The following is a 26,193-nucleotide window of genomic DNA, read 5'->3' on the forward strand; positions in this document are numbered from 1 at the left end:
GAAGAGCATCTATAATAGGGAATAATGAGAAAGCAGCGGTGAAGGAGGAGAGGGTGACTCCTCAAAGGCCTCAAAGCAGAGACAGTTAATACAGTAAATTCACTGAAACAGAAAATCTGACTACACAAGTGTTTAAAATGTTTCAGTGTATGACTCAAATCGATTGTTGGGTAGGAAATATATTTACAGACACTGAAGTAAAAATTTCAAATTGACTTGGGTGCTGTTCTAGAACTGTACCCTCATATACCACAACTCTGTCAAAACAGGAGCAAGCTTGTGCTCTGGGCTTCTAGATAGGAAATGTCCCACAGTTTTCTTCTCTTTCCTTCCCTATAGGAGATGCTTTCCTTTATCAATCAAAAAGGGCCGTTCACAGAAGGCATCTTCAGAAAACCAGCCAGTATAAAATCCGCAATAGCCCTGAAGGAGAAACTAAACGCTGGACACAAAGTTAACTTGGATGATGAATCCATTCTCGTAGTATCGTCGGTCTTAAAGGTAAGGAAAGCTTGAGCATCGTCCACACACAGAGTCAGTCTAAAGCTGTATGACTGGTCCTTCACTATGAATGCCCAAGAAGCATAATAGGCATAAGAGAGGAAGGATCTGAAACGTGGAAAACACTTCACAAAGTCAAAAGTGAAGGAAGGTACCTCAAATGTTATGAGCCCTGCCGCGGCCAGCACAAGCAAGAGTCGCACCTGCACAGGGAGAGAACGGAGCGTCCCCGCTAAGAAAATCAGAGAGAGACAAAAGATGGGGTTGAGAGGATCAGCCCCAAATGGCTGATACCTTGCTTTATTGTGCTGCGGTATATATAGGGTAAAGTACGTGACTTAAGGCACTCACAAGGTTGTTTTTTAATCTCAGGATACAATCACCAGACCCTTACCATTGTATACAGAACACAATCAGAATATCTATCTTCTATGAAATATACACAATAAGATAATCTATCTTCTATGAAATGTTGCCGAAACCAAACATCTTGGAGCCTTAAGGGTTATAAAAACTCTTGAGGGTGGCGGGACAGGGAGCTTAGGCACGTGTCCTAGGGCCCGGCATACCTGCCAGGGAGCTCCCAAGACTTAACCCTTCACGGGTCGTCCCCCGCAGCTCCCCTCTCTTTATTTTTTAAAAGCTCCATAAGATGTTGGTGTTGCAACATGTTTTTATGTATTAAAACCCTCATATGTAAAAATTCTTTAACAATGCTACGAATAAGGCAAGGAGCTAAACAAATTATGATAAGCACAACTGTCAGAACCGCGCCCATAGCAATTATACTTCGCCACAGTGAATGAAGGCTAGGAAAGTTAGAAAATAAATTTTGTAAAAAATTATCGACGGTATCAGCTATATTCAAAGTAGCTTTTGGAGAATTTTCGATGTCAAGAATTTCATTATGCAGTTGTAAAAGATCTAAAGAAACATTAGTATTAAACCAAATTCCTTGCAGATGTTTTTTCACCTTATCCCACGGAAAGTCAGAAGTATTGTAAGGCTTTTTTGTAACACAAATCCATTTATAATTAGCATGGCATTGAATTTTCACGCGAAAATTAATGCTCTGAACTTGTTCTCCTAAAACTCTAACTACATCATATAAAGCTGATAATCTATCTTCTATTTTTTTATCTATATCTTCTTGAGTTCCCATTACTTTAGTAACATTATATGACAAGGAATCTACAGTATGAGCAGCTTGAATGGATTGTGCTAAAGATACAGAAGCAGTAACAGCAGTTGCTATAAGGGTGATTAAAGACATTATACCCAGAATAATCAGGCTCAGACCTCTTTTAGGACGGCTAAGAGCCGTATTAATGCGTTGTAACAATTCTAAAGCAGTCTCATCATACCATTCTTCAGTTATTTCAACAGGTAACATTACAAAAGCAGGTTGTTTTACTATTATAACTTGTTCTCCTTTGGCTACACCTCTAATGCAATTAGTAAGTATGCAATTAGAACAATTTAAATGATAAATATTCAATGACAGTGTTATTTCCATATGGCCTTGTATCAACATGAATGGGTAAGGAACACAAGCTCGGGGATATAAAAATCCTGTAACTCCCACATCACCATATTTACTCCCACTAATATTGGGCTGTAAATATAGACTATTGCCATGACCAAAAGCAGCCAAATGTTTCCATAGTTCTGTCTGATATATAGGAGCAGTGTTTACAGAAAAAATGGGTGGATGCTGTCCTCGATATTCGGGGAAATCAGGTGTTCCTCCAGGTGCCCAGTCCCATAAAAGGGTGGTATTGGCATTGTTGATGTTATACACCGATGCAATTCGTGCTCGACATAAAGTCCAAGGAGTGTCTATTCCTATGCCGATGCTTAAATGTTTGTCACAAAACGGAATGTCGAGGGGTCCGGTTCCGTCACGGTACGATCTCTTTCCGGTTTTTTCATCAATGCCTGAAATAGTCACTCGAGGATAGGATATATCAGCTGACACCTGTATACAATGAGGATGCTGTGATTGATAAGAAAAGCACATAGGGTATTGAGTAGTAAGACCATAAAAGGAGATATTGGCTTGCTGAGGAGAAATGTGAATATCTGATTTTCCTCCTAAAAGACTTGTATCATTAACATATACAGGTACTGTTTCTTTATCCCATCCTAAGGATTGAATCATAGGCGGATCAGGAATGTATGCCCAAAAAGCCACAGCCGCCCCGTTTTGTACCCGCTGTAACAATAATAACAAGATCAGTATATTAGTAGGTGTCACTGGAGGTTGTACATGAGCCTCATTCCAAGCATATCGCATCAGCGCCTCAATTTGCCTCTGAGTAGGCAGCTCACTCGTGGGCTCGCTCAGTGTCATGCGTTGCATTTGATGTGTCAGGGAGTTCCTCTGCCGCGCGTACCAGCCTTTCCGGAATCCAGCGCGGCGCTTCGGCATCCTGTGGAAAAACACAAACATGCCCTCGTCCCCATATTAGTACAGGGTCTGGCCCATACCACAGATTGGTAAGTGGATCCTTCCATCGTACAAGTGGTTTTTTGCATGAGGATCGTTCTCCCCAAAAACGCTGGGCTGCTGAATTGCCTTCTGCGTCTAAAGTTAAAAAATTTAAAACATAAAGAGCATGGTTTAAGGCGTTATGCGGTGAGGGGCTATACAGTTCATTCCCCTTTTTTTGTTTTAATAATTGATGTTTAAGGCGTTGATGGGCTCGTTTCACAATACCTTGTCCCTGTGGATTATAAGGAATTCCTGTTTTATGATGAATTTGGAAAGAAAGACAAAAACGTTGAAAAGAACGGCTAGTATAACCAGGTCCATTATCTGTTTTAAGGGTTTGTGGGATTCCTGAAGTAGAAAAGCAAAACAGCAAATGTTGAATACAGTGACGTGTCGATTCTCCAGTGTGAAGGGAGGCCATGAGAAAATTGGAAAAAGTGTCAATAGAGACATGAACATATTTAAGACGCCCAAATTGAGGAATGTGAGTAACATCTGTTTGCCAGAGGTGATTAGGGCGTAAACCTCGAGGGTTGACACCATATTGAGGAAGAACAAAGAATTGAGGACAAGTAGAGCAAGATTTAACAATTTGCCGTGCAGCTTCACGGGAAATTTTAAATTGCAACCGTAAAGAATGACTATTTTGGTGATGTAAATCATGGGACTTTCGGGCTGCATCAATAGCTGATTGAAAAAACACTTGTTTAGTAAGAACGTCCGCAGTGTGATTGCCTTGTACCAGGGCACCAGGAAGGGTGGAATGTGCACGAATATGTCCAAAGAAACAGGGGTGTTGGCGGCAATGGAGAACCTGTTGAATCAATGTAAATAAGTTAAGAACTTCAGGAGAGGTGGTGCCGATAATTGGAACAGTTTCAATCATCTGTAAGGCACCGACCACATAGGAGCTGTCTGTAAATAAATTGAAGGAAGTAGGTACAGTTAGCAACGCTTGGTGGACTGCAAATAATTCCACAACTTGAGCAGAAGAAAAACTGGTTTGTGCGTAATAGGTTTGATGGTTAATGATTAAAGCTGCAGTTCCATTAGAAGATCCATCTGTAAATATAAGTGTCGCTTCGGGAATAGGTTGTCGGCGAACTATTTTTGGAAAAATAAAGGCATGAGAGCTAGCAAATTGTAACAATTTATCAGAAGGGTAATGATGAGTAATCCGTCCCGGGTAATTTGCAAAAGCTATAGACCAATTATCTGAAAATTGAAAAAGCCAATCTTGTTGTTCTAAAGCATAAGGAACACAAATGAAGGGGGGTTCCATACCAAAATATTGGATGGCCTCGTGACGTCCCTTTGCTACAATTTTTGCAACAAGTTCATAGTAAGGGAGCAGATGTTTAGTTGGAGTAGCAGACAAATATATCCATCGCAAAGGTTTATCTTGATAGAGAACCCCTGTGGGTGCTCGGGGGGTAGGAAGTATATACAAACCCCATGATTGTTGGTAATCACAATAAGTAATCTGTTGTTGTCTAATAGCTTCTTCTATTGATTGTAAAGCTGTTCGTCCTTCTAAAGAAAGTGTTCGGGGTGACGCAGGATCAGAGTCACCTTTAAGGATGTCAAATAATGGCTGCAAGGTATAAGTGGGTAATTTTAAATAAGGACGTATCCAATTAATGTCTCCTAAAAGTTTTTGAAAGTCATTTAGAGTTTTTAAATGGTCAGTCTGTAATTTTACTAATTGGGTATTATAAACGCGAGGATATAAGGAGAAACCCAAATAATTATAAGGAAAATGAGTCTGAATTTTTTCATCAGCAATAACAAGACCATTAAGGCTTAAATGTTGTTTTAGAATCGAAAAAGCTTGATACAATAGATGTTCGTCAGCATGAGCTAGTAATATGTCATCCATATAATGAACCAAATATAGCTGAGGAAAACGTTGACGAACCGGAGCTATTGCTGTAGCAACAAATTTTTGGCACAGCGTAGGGCTATTAGTCATTCCTTGCGGGAGAACTCTCCATTGATAGCGTTGCATAGGCTCTTTAAAATTAACAGAGGGTAAACTGAAAGCAAATCTTTTGCAATCTTGAGGTGCAAGAGGAATAGTGTAAAAACAATCTTTTAAATCTATAACAATGATATAGGATTTATCAGGTATAGCAGAAGGAGTGGGCAACCCAGGTTGTAGGGCTCCCATATGCATCATTGTTTCATTTACCTTACGAAGATCTTGTAGCAATCTCCATTTCCCAGACTTCTTTTTAATAACAAAAATTGGGGAATTCCAAGCAGAGGTAGAGGGTTCAATATGCCCAAGTCTCAGCTGTTCCTGCACCAGCTGTTGTGCGGCAGAAAGTTTTTCCTGTGTTAGGGGCCACTGATCGACCCATACCGGTTCCTCAGATTTCCAATCAATAGGATCGGCATGTGTCACAGGAGAATCAGAGGTCCCTAGGGAAAACACCCCAAGCCTTTTCGGTCTTGATTAGATTTTAAATCAAGGGGCAAAATGATGCCTTGATGTTGTTTACCTAAACCTTGATTTGGAAGTAAGCCCTGATCTAACATCAAATCTGTCACAGTGGGTGAAGGACTATATAAATAAACACCCATTTTGCTTAATATATCACGCCCCCATAGATTAACTGGAAGATAGGGCAGAATATAAGGTTTAAATTGGCCTGTATGTCCGTCCTTATCCGTCCAAGTAAGAAGGGACGAACTTTGTTCTGGATTGGTAGTTTGGCCAATACCCTGGAGAGTGGAAATAGCCATCTGTTTTGGCCATGTAGTAGGCCAATATTTATCAGAAATAACACTAATATCGGCCCCTGTATCAAGCACTCCGCGGAAAAGCTTACCATCAATGCGTAGCTCAAGTTCTGGTCGTGCCTCGGTAACATTTTGCACCCAAAAGGCGTCAGAGGACCCGAAACCTTTATCTTGACGGTCTCGGTTAATTGTTTTTCCTTGTATGACTAATGGAACTAAAAGAAGTTGAGCTATACGCTGTCCTGCATTGATCACAATAATTTTGTTAGGAGCGGAGGCTAATATTTTTATCTCTCCTGTATAATCAGAGTCAATCACACCAGGATGAATAAGTATTCCTTTTAAAGACGCACTGCTGCGCCCTAAAAGCAGTCCAGCTGTCCCTGGAGGTAAAGGCCCAAACACTCCTGTGGCAAGGGTTTGGACCCCCATCTCGGGAGTTAATACTGTGTAGGAGGTGGCACAGAGGTCCAATCCCGCGCTGCCTCTTGTGGCTCGACAGAGGTCTGCAATGGTCCTTTTGGAACCTGCAGTGTTGCCCCATAACATTGTTTCGGGGCCAGGGGCTGGCCCCTCACCCAGTTTCCCGAAACCGGGGGCAAAGGATTACCTTGAACATCCGTTTTGGAATGGCAATCCCGCGCCCAATGCTTTCCTTTTTTACAGCGTGGGCACAAATTAGGAGTGTTAACAGGGCTTTGTTGTTTTTGAGGGCACACTGCAGCCCGATGGCCAGGCTGACCACAAACAAAGCAACCCGAATTACCTGACTTTTGAAGTCCTTTCTTGTTCCGGGCTTGCTGCTGAAAAAGTACCTCTTTTATGCTTTTTCCTTGTAATGCTGCTGCCATAGCAATGCCTTGCATGTAGGAGGGTCCAATGTCAGCACAAATGCGAATAAAATCAGACAGATCTCCTTTTTTTCGATAAGGTCTTAAAGCAGCTTGACAAGCAGAGTTAGCGTTTTCAAAAGCCAATTGTTTTGCCAATACCATCCCAGCCTTTTCATCTGACATTATCTTACCTATAGTATCTAAAAGTCGTGCCACGAAGTCCTGGTAAGGCTCATCAGGTCCCTGCCGGACTTTTGAAAGATCCTCTGTCTTAGTACTGGAGCTAGGAAGTTTTTTCCATGCCTGCCGAGCCGCATTTGATATTTGTGCATATGCACCAGGTAAGAAATTAAGTTGAGTATCAGTAGCCTGGTAAGGGCCTTCACCAATCAACATTTCATAGGAGGTCTGTATACCTTGCTGTCGGTTAACATCAGCTATACGAGCACACTGTTCAAAAAATTCAGATTTCCATAATAAATAATCTCCCCCTGAGAGACATGCCCTAGCTGTCTGCTTCCAATCATTTGGAGGTAAAGCTTGAGTACCCAAATTTTCTATCATAGCAATGGTGAATGGAGCGGTAGGACCATATTGTGAGCAAGCAATCTTTAACTCTTTCAGTTGTTTAAAAGGCAGTGATTCATAATAACGCTGGTTGTTATTTTCAAAGACAGGAAAAGCAAGAGAAAAATCAGAGACAACCTCACCAAGTCGCTGTGCCTGTCTCAATGCCTTTTGCAGCGGAGACATGTTCTCAGACGGTGGAGGGGGCCCTGGAGGGGGATCGAGACCAGCCACAACAGAAGGAGCATAAGCAGGGGGAAGAGGCGGAGCAGAAGGAGATTTGGCATTGTTACTAGGAAGCTTGATTCCTGCGTTCTGTAAAGCAATAGTGAGGTTTTTAAAACATTCAACCAATTCATCTTTAGATGTTAACGCCCCTTTTTCTTGTGCTAAAAAACCCCAATCTTCTTGATGGTATTTAGCAGCTTCTTCGTCTAATTCTGCCTCATCTGTGGATGAAAGTAAATCATCATTATCCGAAGGACGCAATAAGTTAGAAAACGGAGGGTCGCTTTTAACCCCCTCGGGAACAGCATATCTGGGTTCCGAATCAGGAACATGGAGAGGATCTTCTTCCTGTTTTAATAAATTTCCTAAACGTTTTAATTCATCATTATCAAAGTCCAGGCAGTCACGAATTAGTGTCCAAAAGGATAAAGTTTCGACAGGGATTTTTTCAGGGCCATGTAACGTATAATGAGTCCGAATTTGTTCCCCTACCTTCTTCCATGTCTCTAAATTTACTGTACCTTCTCTGGGGAACCAAGGGCAAACTTCCTCGATGAATGAAAGAAAATTGATTAATTTAGGTTTAGAAACAGTAATTCCCCTATGTTTTAACATTACAGATAACATATGCACAAACAACTGGCGACTATGCGTCTGTCCCATATTTATACTCTCAACTATATACCTTACTACTCCTCCTCAATTTAATTCACTTGTGTACTCATATACTCACTCTTTTCAATCAATAAGAGTAGTGGCGAGGAGAACTGTCGAGCTCGAGCCCCACGTTGGGCGCCACCTGCCGCGGCCAGCACAAGCAAGAGTCGCACCTGCACAGGGAGAGAACGGAGCGTCCCCGCTAAGAAAATCAGAGAGACAAAAGATGGGGTTGAGAGGATCAGCCCCAAATGGCTGATACCTTGCTTTATTGTGCTGCGGTATATATAGGGTAAAGTACGTGACTTAAGGCACTCACAAGGTTGTTTTTTAATCTCAGGATACAATCACCAGACCCTTACCATTGTATACAGAACACAATCAGAATATCTATCTTCTATGAAATATACACAATAAGATAATCTATCTTCTATGAAATGTTGCCGAAACCAAACATCTTGGAGCCTTAAGGGTTATAAAAACTCTTGAGGGTGGCGGGACAGGGAGCTTAGGCACGTGTCCTAGGGCCCGGCATACCTGCCAGGGAGCTCCCAAGACTCAACCCTTCACGGGTCGTCCCCCGCAAGCCCCATACATTAGATATATTCCTTTTTCATTGCACATCTTGGCTCCTGAACACCCCATGAAGAAGAAGAATAAATTTCAAAATACCCGCCTACCACGTTGATCGTTTACCAAACAAGCTTCCAGCTTTGGATGACTTCCTCATCAGCTTCCTAATGAAGGCAACATTTCCAAAATAAAATTCATATTAAGCTTTTGGAAACAGTTAACAGAAGTAACTTCCAGGTGGCTCAGACAGTGAAGAATCTGCCTGCGATGCAAGAAACCTGGGTTTGATCCCTGGGTTGGAAGGATCCCCTGGAACAGGGACTGGCATACGACTCCAGTCGTATGGACGGAGGAGTCTGGCAGGTTATAGTTTATGAGGGGGCCCAGAACTGGACACGGCTGTGGCAAGTGAGCATGGATGCAAGACAGATGTTTACTCACTATGGTAAACTCATGAGTGTGTGTGTTAGTCGCCTAGTCGCATCCGACTCTCTGTGATCCCATTGACTGTAGCCCAGCAGACTCCTCTGTCCATGCAACCCTCCAGGCAAGAATCCTAGAGTGGGTTGCCATGCTCGACTCCAGGGGATCTTCCTGCCAGGGATCGAACCTGCCTCTCTTGCATCTCCTGCATTGGCAGGCAGGTTCTTTACCACTAGCCCCACCTTGGAAGCCCATTTCTCTTACAATGAACCAAACAATGCTCTGATCACTTCGAAAATCTCTGATCACTTCATCATCCTTCCTTCCCCTGTCTCTCAATGGTTTTTACTTTAAAATTAGTGTAGGGATGACTCCACCATTTGTTCCCCATTTTCCTCCTTTTCTCTCCCTTCCCATCTTTAACAACCTTTGTTAATATCTGTACGTTTTATCCACCGCCCAAGGTTACAGTTACATGGTAACCAGTTTTACTATATGCCCCATCTTATAAATCTAATTTTTAAAGTGAGTCCAACAGTCAAAATCAGTTTAGAATTTGGAAAAGTTCCATCGATTTATACAAAAAATAGACTGAGGTTGAAATGATACAGCTAAATCACAAGCGTGTAGTTAAATTTCTACCAGGGCGATAACAGAACAGAAAAAAAAATTAATCAATCCATCTTTGAATCTGTTAGCAGCTATGAACAAAAATATATTGATGTAGTAATAACTATAAACAGGTTCAAAATTATGTTAGAAACTAAATAACATGTGGTGTTTCCTTGTCCCCTGTTAATGTTCGATTGTATGATAATAGCAACAGTACAGATATGACTTAGAGGTGAGCCCTAGTACACTTGCATCATCATAATACACACTAGGGATGCAAATAGCAAGTAGAGTGCTACCCTGTATAAGGTGCACACTTGGAACTGATTTGATTTGTGAGCAGGTGTTACTAGGCTCTTGCCTGTTTCCATGCTATAAGCGTACAGGTCTTAGACAATCTCAAAGCTTTCTCTTCCTAAAGTTGATTGATCTTGGTGGGGAATCAAACTTTGCACCTTCGGCCTTGAGAATACCATATGTCCAAGCAACCACAGAGTTGCTCTGAATTAGAAGTGAATATCATCAGAACCACATTGAGTTTTCCATTAAACTATCTATAAACAGAGGGCCAATAGCAAATAGCCACGGCATATTCTGTATGAGTCATGTCCTGGCTTAAGCACAAAGGGCCTGCTGCACACCCCCAGACTCCCAGAAGCCAAAGCCAGATGAGATGGTTGAATGGCATCACCAACTCGATGGACATGAATCTGAACAAGACCCAGGTGTTGGTGATGGACAGGAAAGCCTGGTGTGCAGTGCATGGGGTCGCAAAGAGTAGGACAGGACTGAACGGCTGAACTGAAATGGAGTGCTTCCTCCCTCCCAATACACTGTGGACACTCCATAAGAAGCATAGAGAAAACCTAATGACCATGATTGGGTACTGTATACCAATCACAAGAAAAAGTATGAGAGGACTGAGACTCTGTACGTTATCTTCATACTCTATCCTCAGTACTCAAAGGAATGCCGGACAGAAACAGCAGCTCAGTAAGTACTGAAACAAGTGAACACTGACGGGATTATAATCATGACAGTTGCCGCAGAAACACTGCCTGAAGCAGATACTCTTCAGAGAAGTCAGGCTGTATATTAAGACCAGTGGAAGCAAGTTGTGCCTTTGAAACTGGCAAGGCAATGCAATCATTTCCCCTCAGGCTTGCACAACAGTTTACAACTTCATCCATTTTCATAGGCCCCATTCTATCATATTAAGACTTGGTCACCAGGATAAACTTTCCAGGCCTCCACTTAGGAAGCTTACATTTGCAGATTCTATCCCACAGGTGTGAAGTTGCCATGTATGTAAATTTTCAGCTTCCTCTTTGGGGAGGATATATTCCATTCAAAGAGTTGTAAGGGTAACGTGTAGTTTACCCATTGGGGCTTTTGGTTTATTACTAACACCTGCTGCTTAAAACTCTGTAGAACTGAACTTTTATATGTTTTTTTTTTTTTTTAAGAAAAAGATCGAAGCGATTTCCATACTAGCTTTTTCCCAAAGAGCACACATACCTCCGGTTTCTCTTAATATGTGTATAAGAGCATGTAGGGGTGTAGTCTTGTTTTATTTCAGAACTTCTCTTTCTTGAATTCAGAGCAAGCACTGTGTCTGAAGTAAACAAACAAAATGGGTATGTGCATTTCTTTTCAGGAAACGAATAGGATTTCGGGTGAGTTATCACCAGACCTTGCCAGTTTGTACTATTGTGTTAACATGTACACAAAGAGTAAGCTCCAGGTGATAGAAGGAGCTTTAGCCTCATTCTCACCACAGCCTAGACTCTACTTTTAGGCTTCTAATTTTAGCTGGGGAAAATCCAACCAGTACTCGGAGTGTGCAAGGCTGTGGAGAGTCACAGTCAAGCTCCGTGTGAATCAGTCTGTGTGGCTGTGATGGAATTGCGGACTGAATTGAATTTTTCAACTAAATATTTTCTTTGCAATTTCTCCATTGAATTTATCATAAGAATAAAACATATTTTTCTGATCTACATAAGGATTTTCTTCGAAATATCCAAGGGAGCATCTTTTCAGCCCGTCTCTACGATAAATGGCTTGATGTTATTGATCAAGGGAATGAGGAGGAGAAAATAACTGCGACCCAGAGGTAATGATGCAATAATTACTCAACTCTGAGAAAATACAACCAACATACTCTTAGGAAAATATCAGCTTATAGTTTACAGCTGTGTCCTCTGAAATAATGAGCAGTATCAAGTGCTTTCACTTGATACCCCTGGAAGCCAGTTTGAAGAGAGATGCAGGCCTTATTGGCGACACTGTGTTTTTCTCCTAATCTTATTAACATGGAATGCTTGACCATTTTACACCTTCTGAATACATGAAACTGTTGGAGATGAAATCCACTGGCGTAGAAAGTGATGATAAAGAACCAATCCGCCAAGGGTATGATCTTAAATACAAACACATAACTAACCAGAGTAGGGCTTATCTGGTTCAGGAATTAAAATCAGTGAAACATTATTGTATGCATTCATGCCTGGCACTGTGAGAATGGACTGTGTACCTGGTAGGAAAAGAAGTACTGTGTTCTCTGTATTTCCACTTACTAAGCAAAATGACTCGCTTTATTCATAAGTGCTTTTTCTGTCATTAGGCTTGTAGACCAGCTACCGAAAGCCAATGTAGTTTTTTTGCGACACCTTTTTGGAGTGTTACACAACATTGAGCAACATTCCTCATCCAGTCAGATGACAGCTCATGATTTATCCTTGTATCTCACCCCAAGCATCCTTTGTCTGCTTAATTCTGGCAGCTCAGCATTTGAAAACGTCAGCAAAAAGGTAACAAGATCTCTCATTTTATGCCTTGTGGGGCAGAGTCCCCATTTTGAACCTGAAGTCTATGGTATTAACGCTGGTGAATCCGTGTTTTAAAGTGCACATTTTAATTACACCGCCTTGGAGTGGCAGAGTCCTACTCTGGTTGGGCATGGGAAGGTGTATTTTAACTGAGAACAGCTGAGTCACTTCTCCCTTGCCATCCAAGGGATTAAACAACAGAGAGGTAAGAGTAGGACGATATGATAGAAAAGAACCTGGCTTTGGAACCGGAGAGCCAAGGTTCAACTCTCAGCCTCATCACTGAGGGTGTAAGAGCCTCCAAACTGGGAGCTCATCATTACACAACGATGACAGACCCAATACATCTGGTCCCTGTCGGCACATCTTAGGCGGCCTGGGCCATACAAGCACCCGAGGCTCCACACACGCTGGCCGCACTCTGCCAGTTGTGGCTGATTCAGGAAAATACTTGGCTTCTATTGTGTCTCCGCTAGAGGATGAGCAAGCTAGTAAAATATTTCAGAACATCCTAACAGAGCCATAACATGCCTAATAAGATCACAGCTCTTCTCCAAGCTCCCCTAGACAGCAAGTGGGAGGCAAGGCAAGGTAGATAGACAGACAGACAGACATGTTTTCTCTCCAGATGCTTTCTTCCTTCACAACCTCCCTCCCGCCCCCCACCTCACAGAGAAACCTCTGCTACCTAACTTTCAGATATTTCTTCACTGAAGTGAATTTCACCATTTCTGCTGTATTTGATACTTAATAAGTTTTAGTAAGATGCTATATATAAATACTATATCATTAAAACTAGAAAGATTTTAATAAAACTAAAACTTAATACGACAATATACATTTTTGTCCCAAACATCCTATGTGGGCTACTTACAAATCATCCTAGTTTTAAGCATGTAACCATCATTACAAAATTTTAGCTATTAAACCAGCCCACATATTATAACTTTAGCCCACCGATTAAAACAATTTTAATACTTGTGCCCAAAGTACTCTTGAAAGTATCAGTTATTTCTAAGAAAAAACTGATACATATATATTATATATATATATGTGTCCATATATACATATATTTAATCAAGTCTGAATTATTTTCATACCTCTTTTGGATTTTGTGTTAGAGCCCAGGTTCATCTATGAAGTGTGATTTACTATTACACCATACATACAGTAATACACCATTTTTTTTGCCCCATTGTGTTACAGGTTTCTGTGATACAATTCCTCATTGAAAACTGTCTCAAGATATTTGGAGAAGATATCACTTCTCTCTTTGGAGAGAACTCAGTGAGTTGTGATAACAGTGATATCACTGATAACAGTGAGATTTCAGGTAGGTGAATAATGTAACTGGCTTTCATGCAAAAGACAGCAAGGCTGCCAGGGCTCCATGGGAGATCCTAGAGCCCAAATCACATTGTAAGGGCAATAATTTCCATCAGCTCTAAGACATGGGAAGTTTCCCACTTGTGAGATCAAAGAAAGAATAACACTGTTCTGATTTCAAGAAGCAACTAGTACAGCTTTAGGAGACATCACGGTTCAGTTGAGTTCAGTTGCTCAGTCGTGTCCGACTCTTTGTGACCCCAAGGACTACAGTGCCCCCGAGTCCTTGGGGTCGAGGACTGCAGCGTGCCAGGCCTCCCTGTGCATCACCAACTCCCGGAGCTTACTCAAACTCATGTCCATCGAATCGGTGATGCCATCCAACCATCTCATCCTCTCTCGTCCCCTTCTCCTCCTGCCTTCAATCTTTCCCAGCATCAGAGTCTTTTCCAAAGAGTCAGTTCTTCACATCAGGTGGCCAAAACAGTGGAGTTTCAGCTTCAGCTACAGTGAGATTGTTGTGTTTGGGGTGGCCTTTCTGTATTCTGGCAGCTTGTGGTTCCTCTTTATTGTGGAGGTTCCTCACTGTGGCTGGGGTTTTGCAGGCGGCTTCTCAAGGTTTCCTGGTTAGGGAAGCTTGCGTCCATGTTCTGGTGGGTGGGGCTGGATTTCTCTCTGGAGTGGAATGAAGTGTCCAGTAGTGAGTTTTGAGATGACTGTGGGTTTGGTGTGACTTAGGGCAGCCTGCATATTGATGCTCGGGGCTATGTTCCTGCATTGCTAGAGAAGTTGTGTGGTATGTCTTGCTCTGGAACTTGTTAGCTCTTGGGTGGTGCTTGGTTTCAGTGTAGGTACGGAGGCTTTTGGATGAGCTCTTATCCATTAATGTTCCCTGGAGTCAGGAGTTCTCTGGTGTTCTCAGGATTTGGACTTAAGCCTCCTGCCTCTGGTTTTCAGTCTTATTCTTACAGTAGCCTCGAGACTTCTCTATCTGTACAGCACCAATGATAAAACATCTAGGTTAATGATGAAAAGCTTCTCCACAGTGAGGGACACCCGGAGAGGTTCACAGAGAGACGGAGAGAGGGAGAAGGGTAGATGATAGAGTTGACCAGGTGAAGAAGAGGGGGAATCAAAAGGGGAGAGAGCAAGCTAGCCAGTAGTCAATTCCCTGTGTGCTCTCCTCGGTCTGGACCCCTCAGAGAGGTTCATGCAGTAGTTAAACAGAGAAGAGAAGAAGGAGGAAGGAGGCGGAGGTGACCGGGAGGAGAAAAGAGGGATTCAAAAGGAGAGAGACCAGATCCAGCCAGTAATCAGTTCCCTAAGTGTTCTCCACAGCCCGGAACACACAAAGAGATTCACAGAGTTGGGTAGGGAAGAGAAGGCTGAAGTGGAGATAGAAGTTACCTGGTGGAGAAAAAGGAGAGTCAAAAGAGGGAGAGAGCCATTAAGCCAGTAATCACACTTCCCAACTAAAAATGGGTAGAGAAGATTGGGTTCCTAAAGGTACAAAATTGGTAACAAATACCAAAAAGCACAGATTAAAAGTCTAGAGTTAACGTGACACTCCCCAAAATACAATATTTTTTAAAAAGTCACAATATATGATAAAATATATATATGAAGTTTACTTTTAAAATAGGGACTTTTTTTTGCAAGGTAATAGTAGATTATAAAAATGAAAATTAAAGGAGTAATAGAGGACTTAAAAATTTAAAGAAAATTTTTAAATGATAATAGTAAAAATATATCTAGGAATTTTTCTGGAGCTGTTGTGGGCAGTGTGGGGTTAGTTCGGTTTCAGATAGCTCCTAGATCCAGCTTATACTTCTCAAGATCTATAGGCTCCTTCCAATGTAGTCAGTGCTAACTACAAGGTTTGAATCCGTTGCACCTGTCATTTGCAGAGTGGTTCCCGGTGTTTATTTTAGCTTCTTCTGTTTGCTGGTCTCTTCAGTGTCTAATTTCCGCCCTGACATAGGGGATCGAAGGTGGTCACTCATTTAGGCTAACTGATTCAGTCGTGCTGTGGGCAGGTTGGAACACTGCAAACCTATATCACTGGCGTATGCTCACCAGGTCCCGGCCGCACTGGGTTTGCCCCCGCTCACGGTGTGTGTGCTTTCTCAGTCTACACTGCTCAGGCTCCAGGTTGCTCTGCCTGGAACTGTCTGAGGTGGGCCCTGGATTGCGTGCACTTCCCAGGTCTAAGCCACTCAGGTTCAGGTTGGTTCTCAGGCAGTCCTCAAAGGCTCAGACTCGGTTGGACTTAATACTTGTGCCCTTCCCCGGTCCGAGCAGCTTAGGCGGTTGGCGGGCAGAGTCACCCCCAGGTGTGGTGCGTCTTATCACGTCCTCCATCCCAGCCGCTCGGTTTCCTGGGTGGCAGCAGGTGTGCCCGTCTCAGGTATGCCATGTGTCTCTTCTGGGGAGCTGACCCCTGTTGCGACGCTCTCGGCGGATGTCAACCACCCAGAATTCCAAGAAGTCTTGGTAGGCAAATGGGAGCCTGCTTGCAGTTTTGTAGAGGATGCTCCTCTGGGGCTGAGATTGCCCCTTTCTGGCTCTGGCTGTCCCCGCCTGCCTCCCTGTCTCCAGGCAGTGCACAGCCAGCTAGCACTCCTGTGCTCAGTCCTATGTTCTTTGAGGGGGCCAGGAAGTGCCTTAGGTTAGGGCTTTTCCCAGGATAATAGGGCTTTTCCCAGGATAGTTCTCTCTCTCTTTTTACTTTCTGTCTGGCTATCCCACAGTTTGGGTCAGATTGCCCTCAGGGCATTCAGGCCAGGTGCCTACAATGCAGCCCACACCTCCCTGTTCAGCCCCCTGCTTGCTGGTGGCAAATGTGAATGTCTGGACTACTTCTCTGCTGGAAGTTGCTGTTAGGCACCTAAGTGGTGGGTTTTGTTTATTTATTTAGCATTCCTCCCTGTTACGTTGCCCTCGGAGATTCCAAAACTCCCCACTGATCTGCCAGTGAGAGTGTTTCCTGGTGTTTGGAAACTTCTCCTCTTTTAAGACTCCCTTCCTGGGACAGATCTCTGTCCCTACGTCTTTTGTCTCTCTTTTTACCTTTTATATTTTTTCTTACCTCCTTTCGAAGATAATGGGCTGCCTTTCTGGGTGCCTGATGTCCTCTGCCAGCATTCAGAAGTTGTTTTGTGGAATTTGCTCAGGCTCAAAAGTTCATTCCATTAAGTTGTGGGGAGAAAGTGATCTTTCCATCCTATTCCCTCCGCCATCTTAGGACAGCCCCTGAGACTTGAACTCTGGATTCTACCTCCACAGCAAGCTCACTTTCCATCCTCTTCAGACCCAGGTTGCAAATGGAACTGGACTGAATGTTTATATGTCTGTTTGTTTGCTTTAAAATCTTTCCTCTGCAATGATCCCTGCTACCACACCAATATTGTCCCATGGACATTTCTTTATCTGAATAAAACGTCCTACTAATTTTGGAAGTATTCGGGCCAGAACAGAATTACTACTGAAAGTATTTTTCTCCTTATAGTTGTTATTCTACACCCACAACATTTCAAAATTTCACTTCTTAATGTTCAAACCCTAATTTGAGCATGAGGAAACACCAACCTAAATCTTGTGAGGACTGTTTAAGAAAGATGAGGATATAAAGTTAACCTGTTTAACAGTCCCTGGCAACCAACTCCAGTTTTATTATCTGGGACATCCACGGACAGGAGCCTGACAGGCTATATTTATGGGGTCGCAAGAGTTGGACACAACTGAACAACTGAGCACCATACTTTTCATGGTTATACTATATATTTTTATTGGTCACAGAGCCAACAAGAAATCTAACACCAACCAATGTACATAACGAATGGTCCATCTAGACCTGAAAATAAAAGTACAGGGCTTAATGTCTCTTTTGCTTTGCATTTATGCTTATAGACGAGCTGGACATACACCTTTGTAGCAACTGATAGAGCTTTCTTCCTAAGAGTATTCTTATTAAAGCTGAACAATGCATGAATACATTTGGAATATATGAATACCTGTGGGTAGCTTAGAAATAAAAGAATCAGGTTAAGAGTAGGGAAACCAGGGTGCATAAAGCAACTCACCCCATATAAACATGTATTTTTTTAAACATTTGCACATATTAATTAGGAGATTCTCTTCCTGAATTTAAGAATGCATTTGCTGTCTTCATTATCTCCTTTAAAAATGATGGCAGTATGAATCGCAGGGCAGGAGGAGCCTAAGGCAAAATGATGGCATTCCTCTAGGAATGTACACCTTCTGGAGGCTGCAAAAGCAAATGGAGAATGGGGGTCGAGTCTGCTTGGGGGGAGGTGACTGATGTCTAGGCTGCCTTAGGCCCTTTGAAAGACGGAAATTACCTTTATTAAGGCTGCTATGTGCCATGTCTTGTGATGAGTAGTACATGATGTTTTGTAGTCCAGTGAGGTGTAAGTAGCATCATTTCTGTTAAGTCTGAGCAAACTGAAGCTCAAAGAATTTTAGGCAACTTATCCAATTAAGAGGCAGAATAGGAGCCTTCTAGTTCTCTCACCCAGCACCACAGTGCTTCAGTCCCTTGAAAGGACATGGTGATGTACTCACTATGTCTCAGAACAGACAAGAGGATGGGCATTTTAAAATATTTGGTTACATTCTCCTGTTGATTTTTCTACAACTTGGCTCCTCTGTTGACTTCTTTAGCTGGTTATTTAAGCAGGTTATTTAAGGAAATATTAAGCAGGTTTATTGAGCAAATACCAGGGAAACATGCTTAGCTGGGCATGAGAAACTCTGAACTCCATTTCTCATTACTGATCACTCTTTCTTTGAAAAGCCCTTCATCTGCATTCCTTTGACAGGGGCTGTGGTAGTTAGAATTCATCTTTGGGTTAGCTGAGTAAGGTGTTACACAAAAATGGCCAACTGTAATCCTACCAAGTAGTCTGCATTTAATGACTACTTCCCAAGACCCTGAGGACAGGAAGTCATCCCTGGAGCTGACTGAAGTGTGTGGCCTCCCAGAGGAGAGGTCCAGAGGCTGACTGAAAAGCAGGATGAGGCAGGATGTCTCATGAAAGGCGATTCTTTTGATGGGAGAAAATTGGGCATGACTGGTGTTCAGAAAGCCAAACAGGTCATTGAACTGAGGAAGGAAAATTACTACAAAAATAAATGATAACCAAATGCGGATTAATTTGAATATTAAATACTTTGCTTTTAAAATGAGATCTGATACCAGAACTGTCTGATAATACTTACCATTAGGAAACCTGTATAAGTACAGCTTAAGTGCCTCATGACACAGGGCAAAGGGAATAGATAGCACTGTCTGGGGAGTACTGTCACAGGGAGAATCACCCCTGAGTCTGATCACGCCTCTAGGTTTGCAGAATATGGGGAAGAAGAACATGTTAACACCACAAGGATGCAATTAGCCTGTTTCAGAGTGTGGGGAATTCTATATAACAAATGGTTCAGTTTCTCTCTTTCAGCCTCTGCCATGAACATGCTGCTGAATGTAACTGGTGGAAATAGGCTAAGTAAGCTAAACTACTACTACTGAAAATCTCTCTTCTACATTTGATTCAGACAAGAAGACAGTTAATAAGAGTTCTGTCAAAAACTCGGCCTTTTGGTGTAGCTCCAGGACTCGCGAGGACAACCAACACCCACCTCTACCACCCAGAAAGCAAAAACAGCTCTTTGGAGTTGCTCTTGAGGAAGTATGTGATAATGACACCCTGCCCACCCCAATTCTGGTAGGTCTTCTTTTGGTTTTGGTAACCTTCCTGAGGAGGGGAGTTCGCAGAGATCAAGTGTTCTCTTCCCAATCTACTCCACATGAAGAAGTCTGGCTTTGTCCGATAAGTTTCACAATGTTATTTCAAAGAAAAAGATCTGATTTAGGTAATGCAGCGTCAGAAGGCAAATACAAGATGAAAAGTTACTCTCATCCATTCCACTGATTTCAACAAAGACCCATCTATACCAGCTCAGACCAGTTAACGTGGGCTCTTTGAAGTAAGGCTGTTAGAGAAGGCGAGGCTGAGAAAAACGATGACACCTGGCACCTTACAAATCACCTTTAACGAGGCGAGACGGGGCAGCAGTCAGATTAGGGAGCTGCTGCCCTTACCCAAGAAGAGGAAGTCTATATAGGCATGGATGTGGAAAGCTACTGTCTTAAGGGCGCCCATTCTTCTGCAAGGTTATTCAGAGTAGTTATCTCTTAAGCAGCTGGGGCAAGGAATTTTGGAGATCGGCCAGAGACTGGGACCGGGTGGGAGCCGGGCGTAATCAACCCAATGTCCATTTTTTTCTTTGGGTGAGAGAGCTCTTGGTTTTGCATAGAATGGTGGGGAGGACCTGGAGGGGAGTTTAACTCCAGGCTATGTTGAGCCCTGTAACTTTCCTCAGACTCTGTGTGTAAGAAGCTCTGAGAGTCCACCTCATCCTCACATTGTCTCCTGGTCTCCTCCCTTGAAGTCCACACTAGTCTCAAGTCTCCTTCAGCTGAGTCTGCACGCCCTATGACTCAAAATGTCTCACACGGATTTGATATGTAACTCAAGTGTTTAAGCATAAAGTAGGCATCCTCTGGCAAAGATGAATCTTTTGATCCTGCCAGAATGTGTCAAAAGAGAGTCACAGAGTTTGGACTGTGCTATATCAAGCTAGTGTATTGAAGTGTAAGCATTAACTCTTGTTCACTGTCCACTCTCTCTCCAAGCACTACACTAGATGCAGGGAATTGTATGCTATATTTGGAGAAATTTATCATACCAGTTATGTGCTAGCTACTACCCCAGACCTTGGGCTTTCACAGAAAATTTAGGCAGTAGCCATTACTATCACCACCCTCACTTCATAAAAGAAAAACAAAAGAGCCTCACCCAAGAATGTGCTATGCCCAAAGTCACACAGTGGATGAGGAGCATAACAGATTCCACAATCCTTGAAACACCTGGCTCCAATATCTGTTATCTCTCTAACTTTGCAGACAGCAGAGGACATGAAAATACAGGAAAAGGAACTAGAAAGGCTGATGAGAAAGGAATGAGATCAGAGGAGGAGGAGCCTGATTAAGCCTGAGTTTGAGGGGAGGGAATACAGGAAACAGGAATGAATGGGGTGGACAGTCCCTGGAAGGGGAATAAACAAATGGCGCATGAATATGGCAAAAAGATTTCCACACTCAGGGAAGAGCATCTATAATAGGGAATAATGAGAAAGCAGCGGTGAAGGAGGAGAGGGTGACTCCTCAAAGGCCTCAAAGCAGAGACAGTTAATACAGTAAATTCACTGAAACAGAAAATCTGACTACACAAGTGTTTAAAATGTTTCAGTGTATGACTCAAATCGATTGTTGGGTAGGAAATATATTTACAGACACTGAAGTAAAAATTTCAAATTGACTTGGGTGCTGTTCTAGAACTATACCCTCATTTACCACAGCTCTGTCAAAACAGGAGCAAGCTTGTGCTCTGGGCTTCTAGATAGGAAATGTCCCACAGTTTTCTTCTCTTTCCTTCCCTATAGGAGATGCTTTCCTTTATCAATCAGAAAGGGCCGTTCACAGAAGGCATCTTCAGAAAACCAGCCAGTATAAAATCCGCAATAGCCCTGAAGGAGAAACTAAACGCTGGACACAAAGTTAACTTGGATGATGAATCCATTCTCGTAGTATCGTCGGTCTTAAAGGTAAGGAAAGCTTGAGCATCGTCCACACACAGAGTCAGTGTAAAGCTGTATGACTGGTCCTTCACTATGAATGCCCAAGAAGCATAATAGGCATAAGAGAGGAAGGATCTGAAACGTGGAAAACACTTCACAAAGTCAAAAGTGAAGGAAGGTACCTCAAATGTTATGAGCCCCATACATTAGATATTTTCCTTTTTCATTGCACATCTCGGTCCTGAACACTCCATGAAGAAGAAGAATAAATTTCAAAATACCCACTTACACATTGAGCGTTTACCAAAACAAGCTTCCTGCTTTGGATGACTGCCTCATCACCTTCCTAATGAAGGCAACATTTCCAAAATAAAATTCATATTAAGCTTTTGGAAACAGTTAACAGAAGTAGCTTCCCAGGTGGCTCAGACAGTGAAGAATCTGCCTGAAATGCAAGAAACCTGGGTTCGATCCCTGGGTTGGAAGGATCCCCTGGAACAGGGACTGGCATACGACTCCAGTCGTATGGACGGAGGAGTCTGGCAGGTTATAGTTTATGAGGGTGCCCAGAACTGGACACGGCTGTGGCAACTTAGCATGGATGCATGACAGATGTTTACTCACTATGGTAAACTCGTGTGTGTGTGTGTGTTTGTGTGTGTGTGTGTGTTAGTCGCCTAGTCGCATCGGATTCTCTGTAATCCCATTGACTGTAGCCCAGCACTCCTCTGTCCATGCAACCCTCCAGGCAAGAATCCTAGAGTGGGTTGCCATGCTCGACTCCAGGGGATCTTCCTGCCAGGGATCGAACCTGCCTCTCTTGCATCTCCTGCATTGGCAGGCAGGTTCTTTACCACTAGCCCCACCTGGGAAGTCCATTTGTCTTACAATGAATCAAAAAATGCTTAGTGAGGCGACCAAAATCTCTGATCACTACATCATCCTACCTTTTCCTGTCTCACAATGCCTTTTATTTTACAATTAGTGTAGGGATGTCTCCACAATTTGTTCCCCCTTTTTCCTCTTTTTTTCTCCCTTCCCATCTTTAACAACCTTTGTTAATATCTGTAAGTTTAACCCACCAAGCAAGGGTATATTTATATGGTAACCAGTTTTACTATATGCCCCATCTAAAAATCTTATTTTTAGAGTGAGTCCAACAGTCAAAATTAGTTTGGAATTTGGAAAAGTTCCATACATTTATACAAAAATAGACTGAGTTAGAAATGATACAGCTAAATCACAAGCATGTAGTTAAATTTCTACCAGGGCGATAACAGAACAGAAACAAAAAATTAATCAATCCATGTTGGAACTTGTTAGCAGCTATGAAGAAAACTATATTGATGTAGTAATAACTATAGACAGGTTATTAAAATTATCTTAGAAACTAAATAACATGTGGTGTTTCCTTGTCCCCTGTTAATGTTCGATTGTATGATAATAGCAACAGTGCAGATATGACTTAGAGGTGAGCCCTAGAACACTTGCACCATCATAATACACACTAGGGATGCCTATAGCAAGTAGAGTGCTACCCTCTATAAGGTGCACACTTGGAACTGATTTGATTTGTGAGCAGGTGTTACTAGGCTCTTGCCTGTTTCCATGCTATAAGCGTACAGGTCTTAGACAATCTCAAAGCTTTCTCTTCCTAAAGTTGATTGATCTTGGTGGGGAATCAAACTTCGCACCTTTGGCCTTGAGAATACCATATGTCCAAGCAACCACAGAGGTGGTCTAAATCAGAAGTGAATACATAATGAGAACCACATTGAGTTTTCCATTAAACTGTCTATAAACAGAGGGCCAATAGCAAATAGCCACGGCATATTCTGTATGAGTCATGTCCTGGCTTAACCACAAAGGGCCTGCTGCACACCCCTAGACTCCCAGAAGCCAAAGCCAGATGAGATGGTTGAATAGCATCACCAACTCGATGGACATGAATCTGAACAAGACCCAGGTGTTGGTGATGGACAGGAAAGCCTGGTGTGCAGTGCATGGGGTCGCAAAGAGTAGGACAGGACTGAACGGCTGAACTGAAATGGAGTGCTTCCTCCCTCCCAATACACTGTGGACACTCCATAAGAAGCATAGAGAAAACCTAATGACCATGATTGGGTACTGAATACCAATCACTAGAAAAAGTATGAGAGGACTGAGACTCTGTACGTTATCTTCATACTCTATCCTCAGTACTCAAAGGAATGCCGGACACAAACAGCAGCTCAGTAAGTACTGAAACAAGTGAACGCTGACAGGATTATAACCATGACAGTTGCCGTAGAAACACTGCCTGAAGCAGATACTCTTCAGAGAAGTCAGGCTGTATATTAAGACCAGTGGAAGCAAGTTGTGCCTTTGAAACTGGCAAGGCAATGCAATCATTTCCCCTCAGGCTTGCACAACAGTTTACAACTTCATCCAATTTCATAGGCCCCATTCTATCATATTAAGACTTGGTCACCAGGATAAACTTTCCAGGCCTCCACTTAGGAAGCTTACATTTGCAGATTCTATCCCACAGGTGTGAAGTTGCCATGTATGTAAATTTTCAGCTTCCTCTTTGGGGAGGATATATTCCATTCAAAGAGTTGCAAGGGTAACGTGTAGTTTACCCATTGGGGCTTTTGGTTTATTTCTAACACCTGCTGCTTAAAACTCTGTACAACTGAACTTTTATATATATATATATAGATTTTTTTTTAAGAAAAAGATCGAAGCGATTTCGATACTAGCTTTTTCCCAAAGACCACACATACCTCCGGTTTTCTCTTAATATGTGTATAAGAGCATGTAGGGGTGTAGTCTTATTTCAGAACTTCTCTTTCTTGAATTCAGAGCAAGCACTGTGTCTGAAGTAAACAAACAAAATGGGTATGTGCATTTCTTTTCAGGAAACGAATAGGATTTCGGGTGAGTTATCACCAGACCTTGCCAGTTTGTACTATTGTGTTAACATGTACACAAAGAGTAAGCTCCAGGTGATAGAAGGAGCTTTAGCCTCATTCTCACCACAGCCTAGACTCTACTTTTAGGCTTCCAATTTTAGCTGGGGAAAATCCAACCAGTACTCGGAGTGTGCAAGGCTGTGGAGAGTCACAGCCAAGCTCTGTGTGAATCAGTATGTGTGGCTGTGAAGGAATTGCGGACTGAATTGAATTTTTCAACTAAATATTTTCTTTGCAATTTCTCCATTGAACTTATCATAAGAGAATATTTATTTTTCTGATCTACATAAGGATTTTCTTCGAAATATCCAAGGAAGCATCTTTTCAGCCCGTCTCTACGATAAATGGCTTGATGTTATTGATGAAGGGAATGAGGAGGAGAAAATAACTGCGACCCAGAGGTAATGATGCAATGATTACTCAACTCTGAGAAAATGCAACCAACATACTCTTAGGAAAATATTAGCTTATAGTTTACAGCTGTGTCCTCTGAAATAATGAGCAGTATCAAGTGCTTTCACTTGAGGATACCCCTGGAAGCCAGTTTGAAAAGAGATGCATGCCTTATTGGCGACACTGTGTTTTTCTCCTAATCTTATTAACATGGAATGCTTGACCATTTTACACCTTCTGAATACATGAAACTGTTGGAGATGAAATCCACTGGCGTAGAAAGAGATGATAAAGAACCAATCCGCCAGGGGTATGATCTTAAATACAAACACATAACTAACCAGAGTAGGGCTTATCTGGTTCAGGAATTAAAATCAGTGAAACATTATTGTATGCATTCATGCCTGGCACTGTGAGAATGGACTGTGTACATGGTAGGAAAAGAAGTACTGTGTTCTCTGTATTTCCACTTACTAAGCAAAATGACTCGCTTTATTCATAAGTGCTTTTTCTGTCATTAGGCTTGTAGACCAGCTACCGAAAGCCAATGTAGTTTTTTTGCGACACCTTTTTGGAGTGTTACACAACATTGAGCAACATTCCTCATCCAGTCAGATGACAGCTCATGATTTATCCTTGTATCTCACCCCAAGCATCCTTTGTCTGCTTAATTCTGGCAGCTCAGCATTTGAAAACGTCAGCAAAAAGGTAACAAGATCTCTCATTTTATGCCTTGTGGGGCAGAGTCCCCATTTTGAACCTGAAGTCTATGGTATTAACGCTGGTGAATCCGTGTTTTAAAGCGCACATTTTAATTACACCACCTTGGAGTGGCAGAGTCCTACTCTGGTTGGGCATGCGAAGGTGTATTTTAACTGAGAACAGCTGAGTCACTTCTCCCTTGCCATCCAAGGGATTAAACAACAGAGAGGTAAGAGTAGGACGATATGATAGAAAAGAACCTGGCTTTGGAACCGGAGAGCCAAGGTTCAACTCTCAGCCTCATCACTGAGGGTGTAAGAGCCTCCAAACTGTGAGTTCACCATTACACAACGATGACAGACCCAATACATCTGGTCCCTGTTGGCACATCTTAGGCGGCCTGGGCCATACAAGCACCCGAGGCTCCACACACGCTGGCCGCACTCTGCCAATTGTGGCTCATTCAGGAAAATACTTGGCTTCTACTGTGTCTCCGCTAGAGGATGAGCAAGCTAGTAAAATATTTCAGAACATCCTAACAGAGCCATACCATGCCTAATAAGATCACAGCTCTTCTCCAAGCTCCCCTAGACAGCAAGGGTCAGGCAAGTAAATGTAGACAGACAGACAGACATGTTTTCTCTCCAGATGCTTTCTTCCTTCACAACCCCCCTCCCGCCCTCCACTCCACACAGAAACCT

At 42.5% G+C, this 26,193-nt stretch overlaps 2 protein-coding genes across 6 annotated transcripts in view; one reads left to right on the plus strand and one right to left on the minus strand.

Moving 5' to 3' along the window:
* Window positions 1–345: 345 nt before the first annotated feature.
* LOC138442265 (rho GTPase-activating protein 20-like) overlaps window positions 346–26,193 on the plus strand; it is a 28,361-nt gene continuing 2,513 nt past the window's right edge. The window contains exons 1-8 of one of the 2 annotated variants that reach the window (XM_069593373.1): window positions 346–501; window positions 11,637–11,746; window positions 12,257–12,443; window positions 13,668–13,794; window positions 19,359–19,528; window positions 21,309–21,470; window positions 24,689–24,798; window positions 25,312–25,498. In XM_069593373.1, coding sequence (XP_069449474.1) covers window positions 12,351–12,443; window positions 13,668–13,794; window positions 19,359–19,528; window positions 21,309–21,470; window positions 24,689–24,798; window positions 25,312–25,498 — 849 coding nt within the window. In that variant the 5' untranslated portion in view covers window positions 346–501; window positions 11,637–11,746; window positions 12,257–12,350. Of the gene's footprint in view, window positions 502–10,844; window positions 10,938–11,636; window positions 11,747–12,256; window positions 12,444–13,667; window positions 13,795–19,358; window positions 19,529–21,308; window positions 21,471–24,688; window positions 24,799–25,311; window positions 25,499–26,193 lie in introns of those variants that run through there. The other variant, XM_069593374.1, reaches the window with a different exon arrangement.
* The window catches only part of LOC138442264 (endogenous retrovirus group K member 9 Env polyprotein-like), a 30,189-nt gene continuing 4,756 nt past the window's right edge, over window positions 761–26,193 (minus strand). Inside the window, exons 1-3 of one of the 4 annotated variants that reach the window (XM_069593370.1) lie at window positions 8,702–8,762; window positions 8,102–8,198; window positions 761–2,933 (exon numbers count right to left, since the gene is read on the minus strand). In XM_069593370.1, the coding sequence (XP_069449471.1) occupies window positions 1,100–2,932 (1,833 nt within the window). In that variant the 5' untranslated portion in view covers window position 2,933; window positions 8,102–8,198; window positions 8,702–8,762 and the 3' untranslated portion in view covers window positions 761–1,099. The other 3 variants (XM_069593372.1, XM_069593371.1, XM_069593369.1) reach the window with 3 other exon arrangements.

This window comes from Ovis canadensis, chromosome 6 (genome assembly GCF_042477335.2).
Source record: "Ovis canadensis isolate MfBH-ARS-UI-01 breed Bighorn chromosome 6, ARS-UI_OviCan_v2, whole genome shotgun sequence".
NCBI classification, from domain to species: Eukaryota; Metazoa; Chordata; class Mammalia; order Artiodactyla; family Bovidae; genus Ovis; species Ovis canadensis.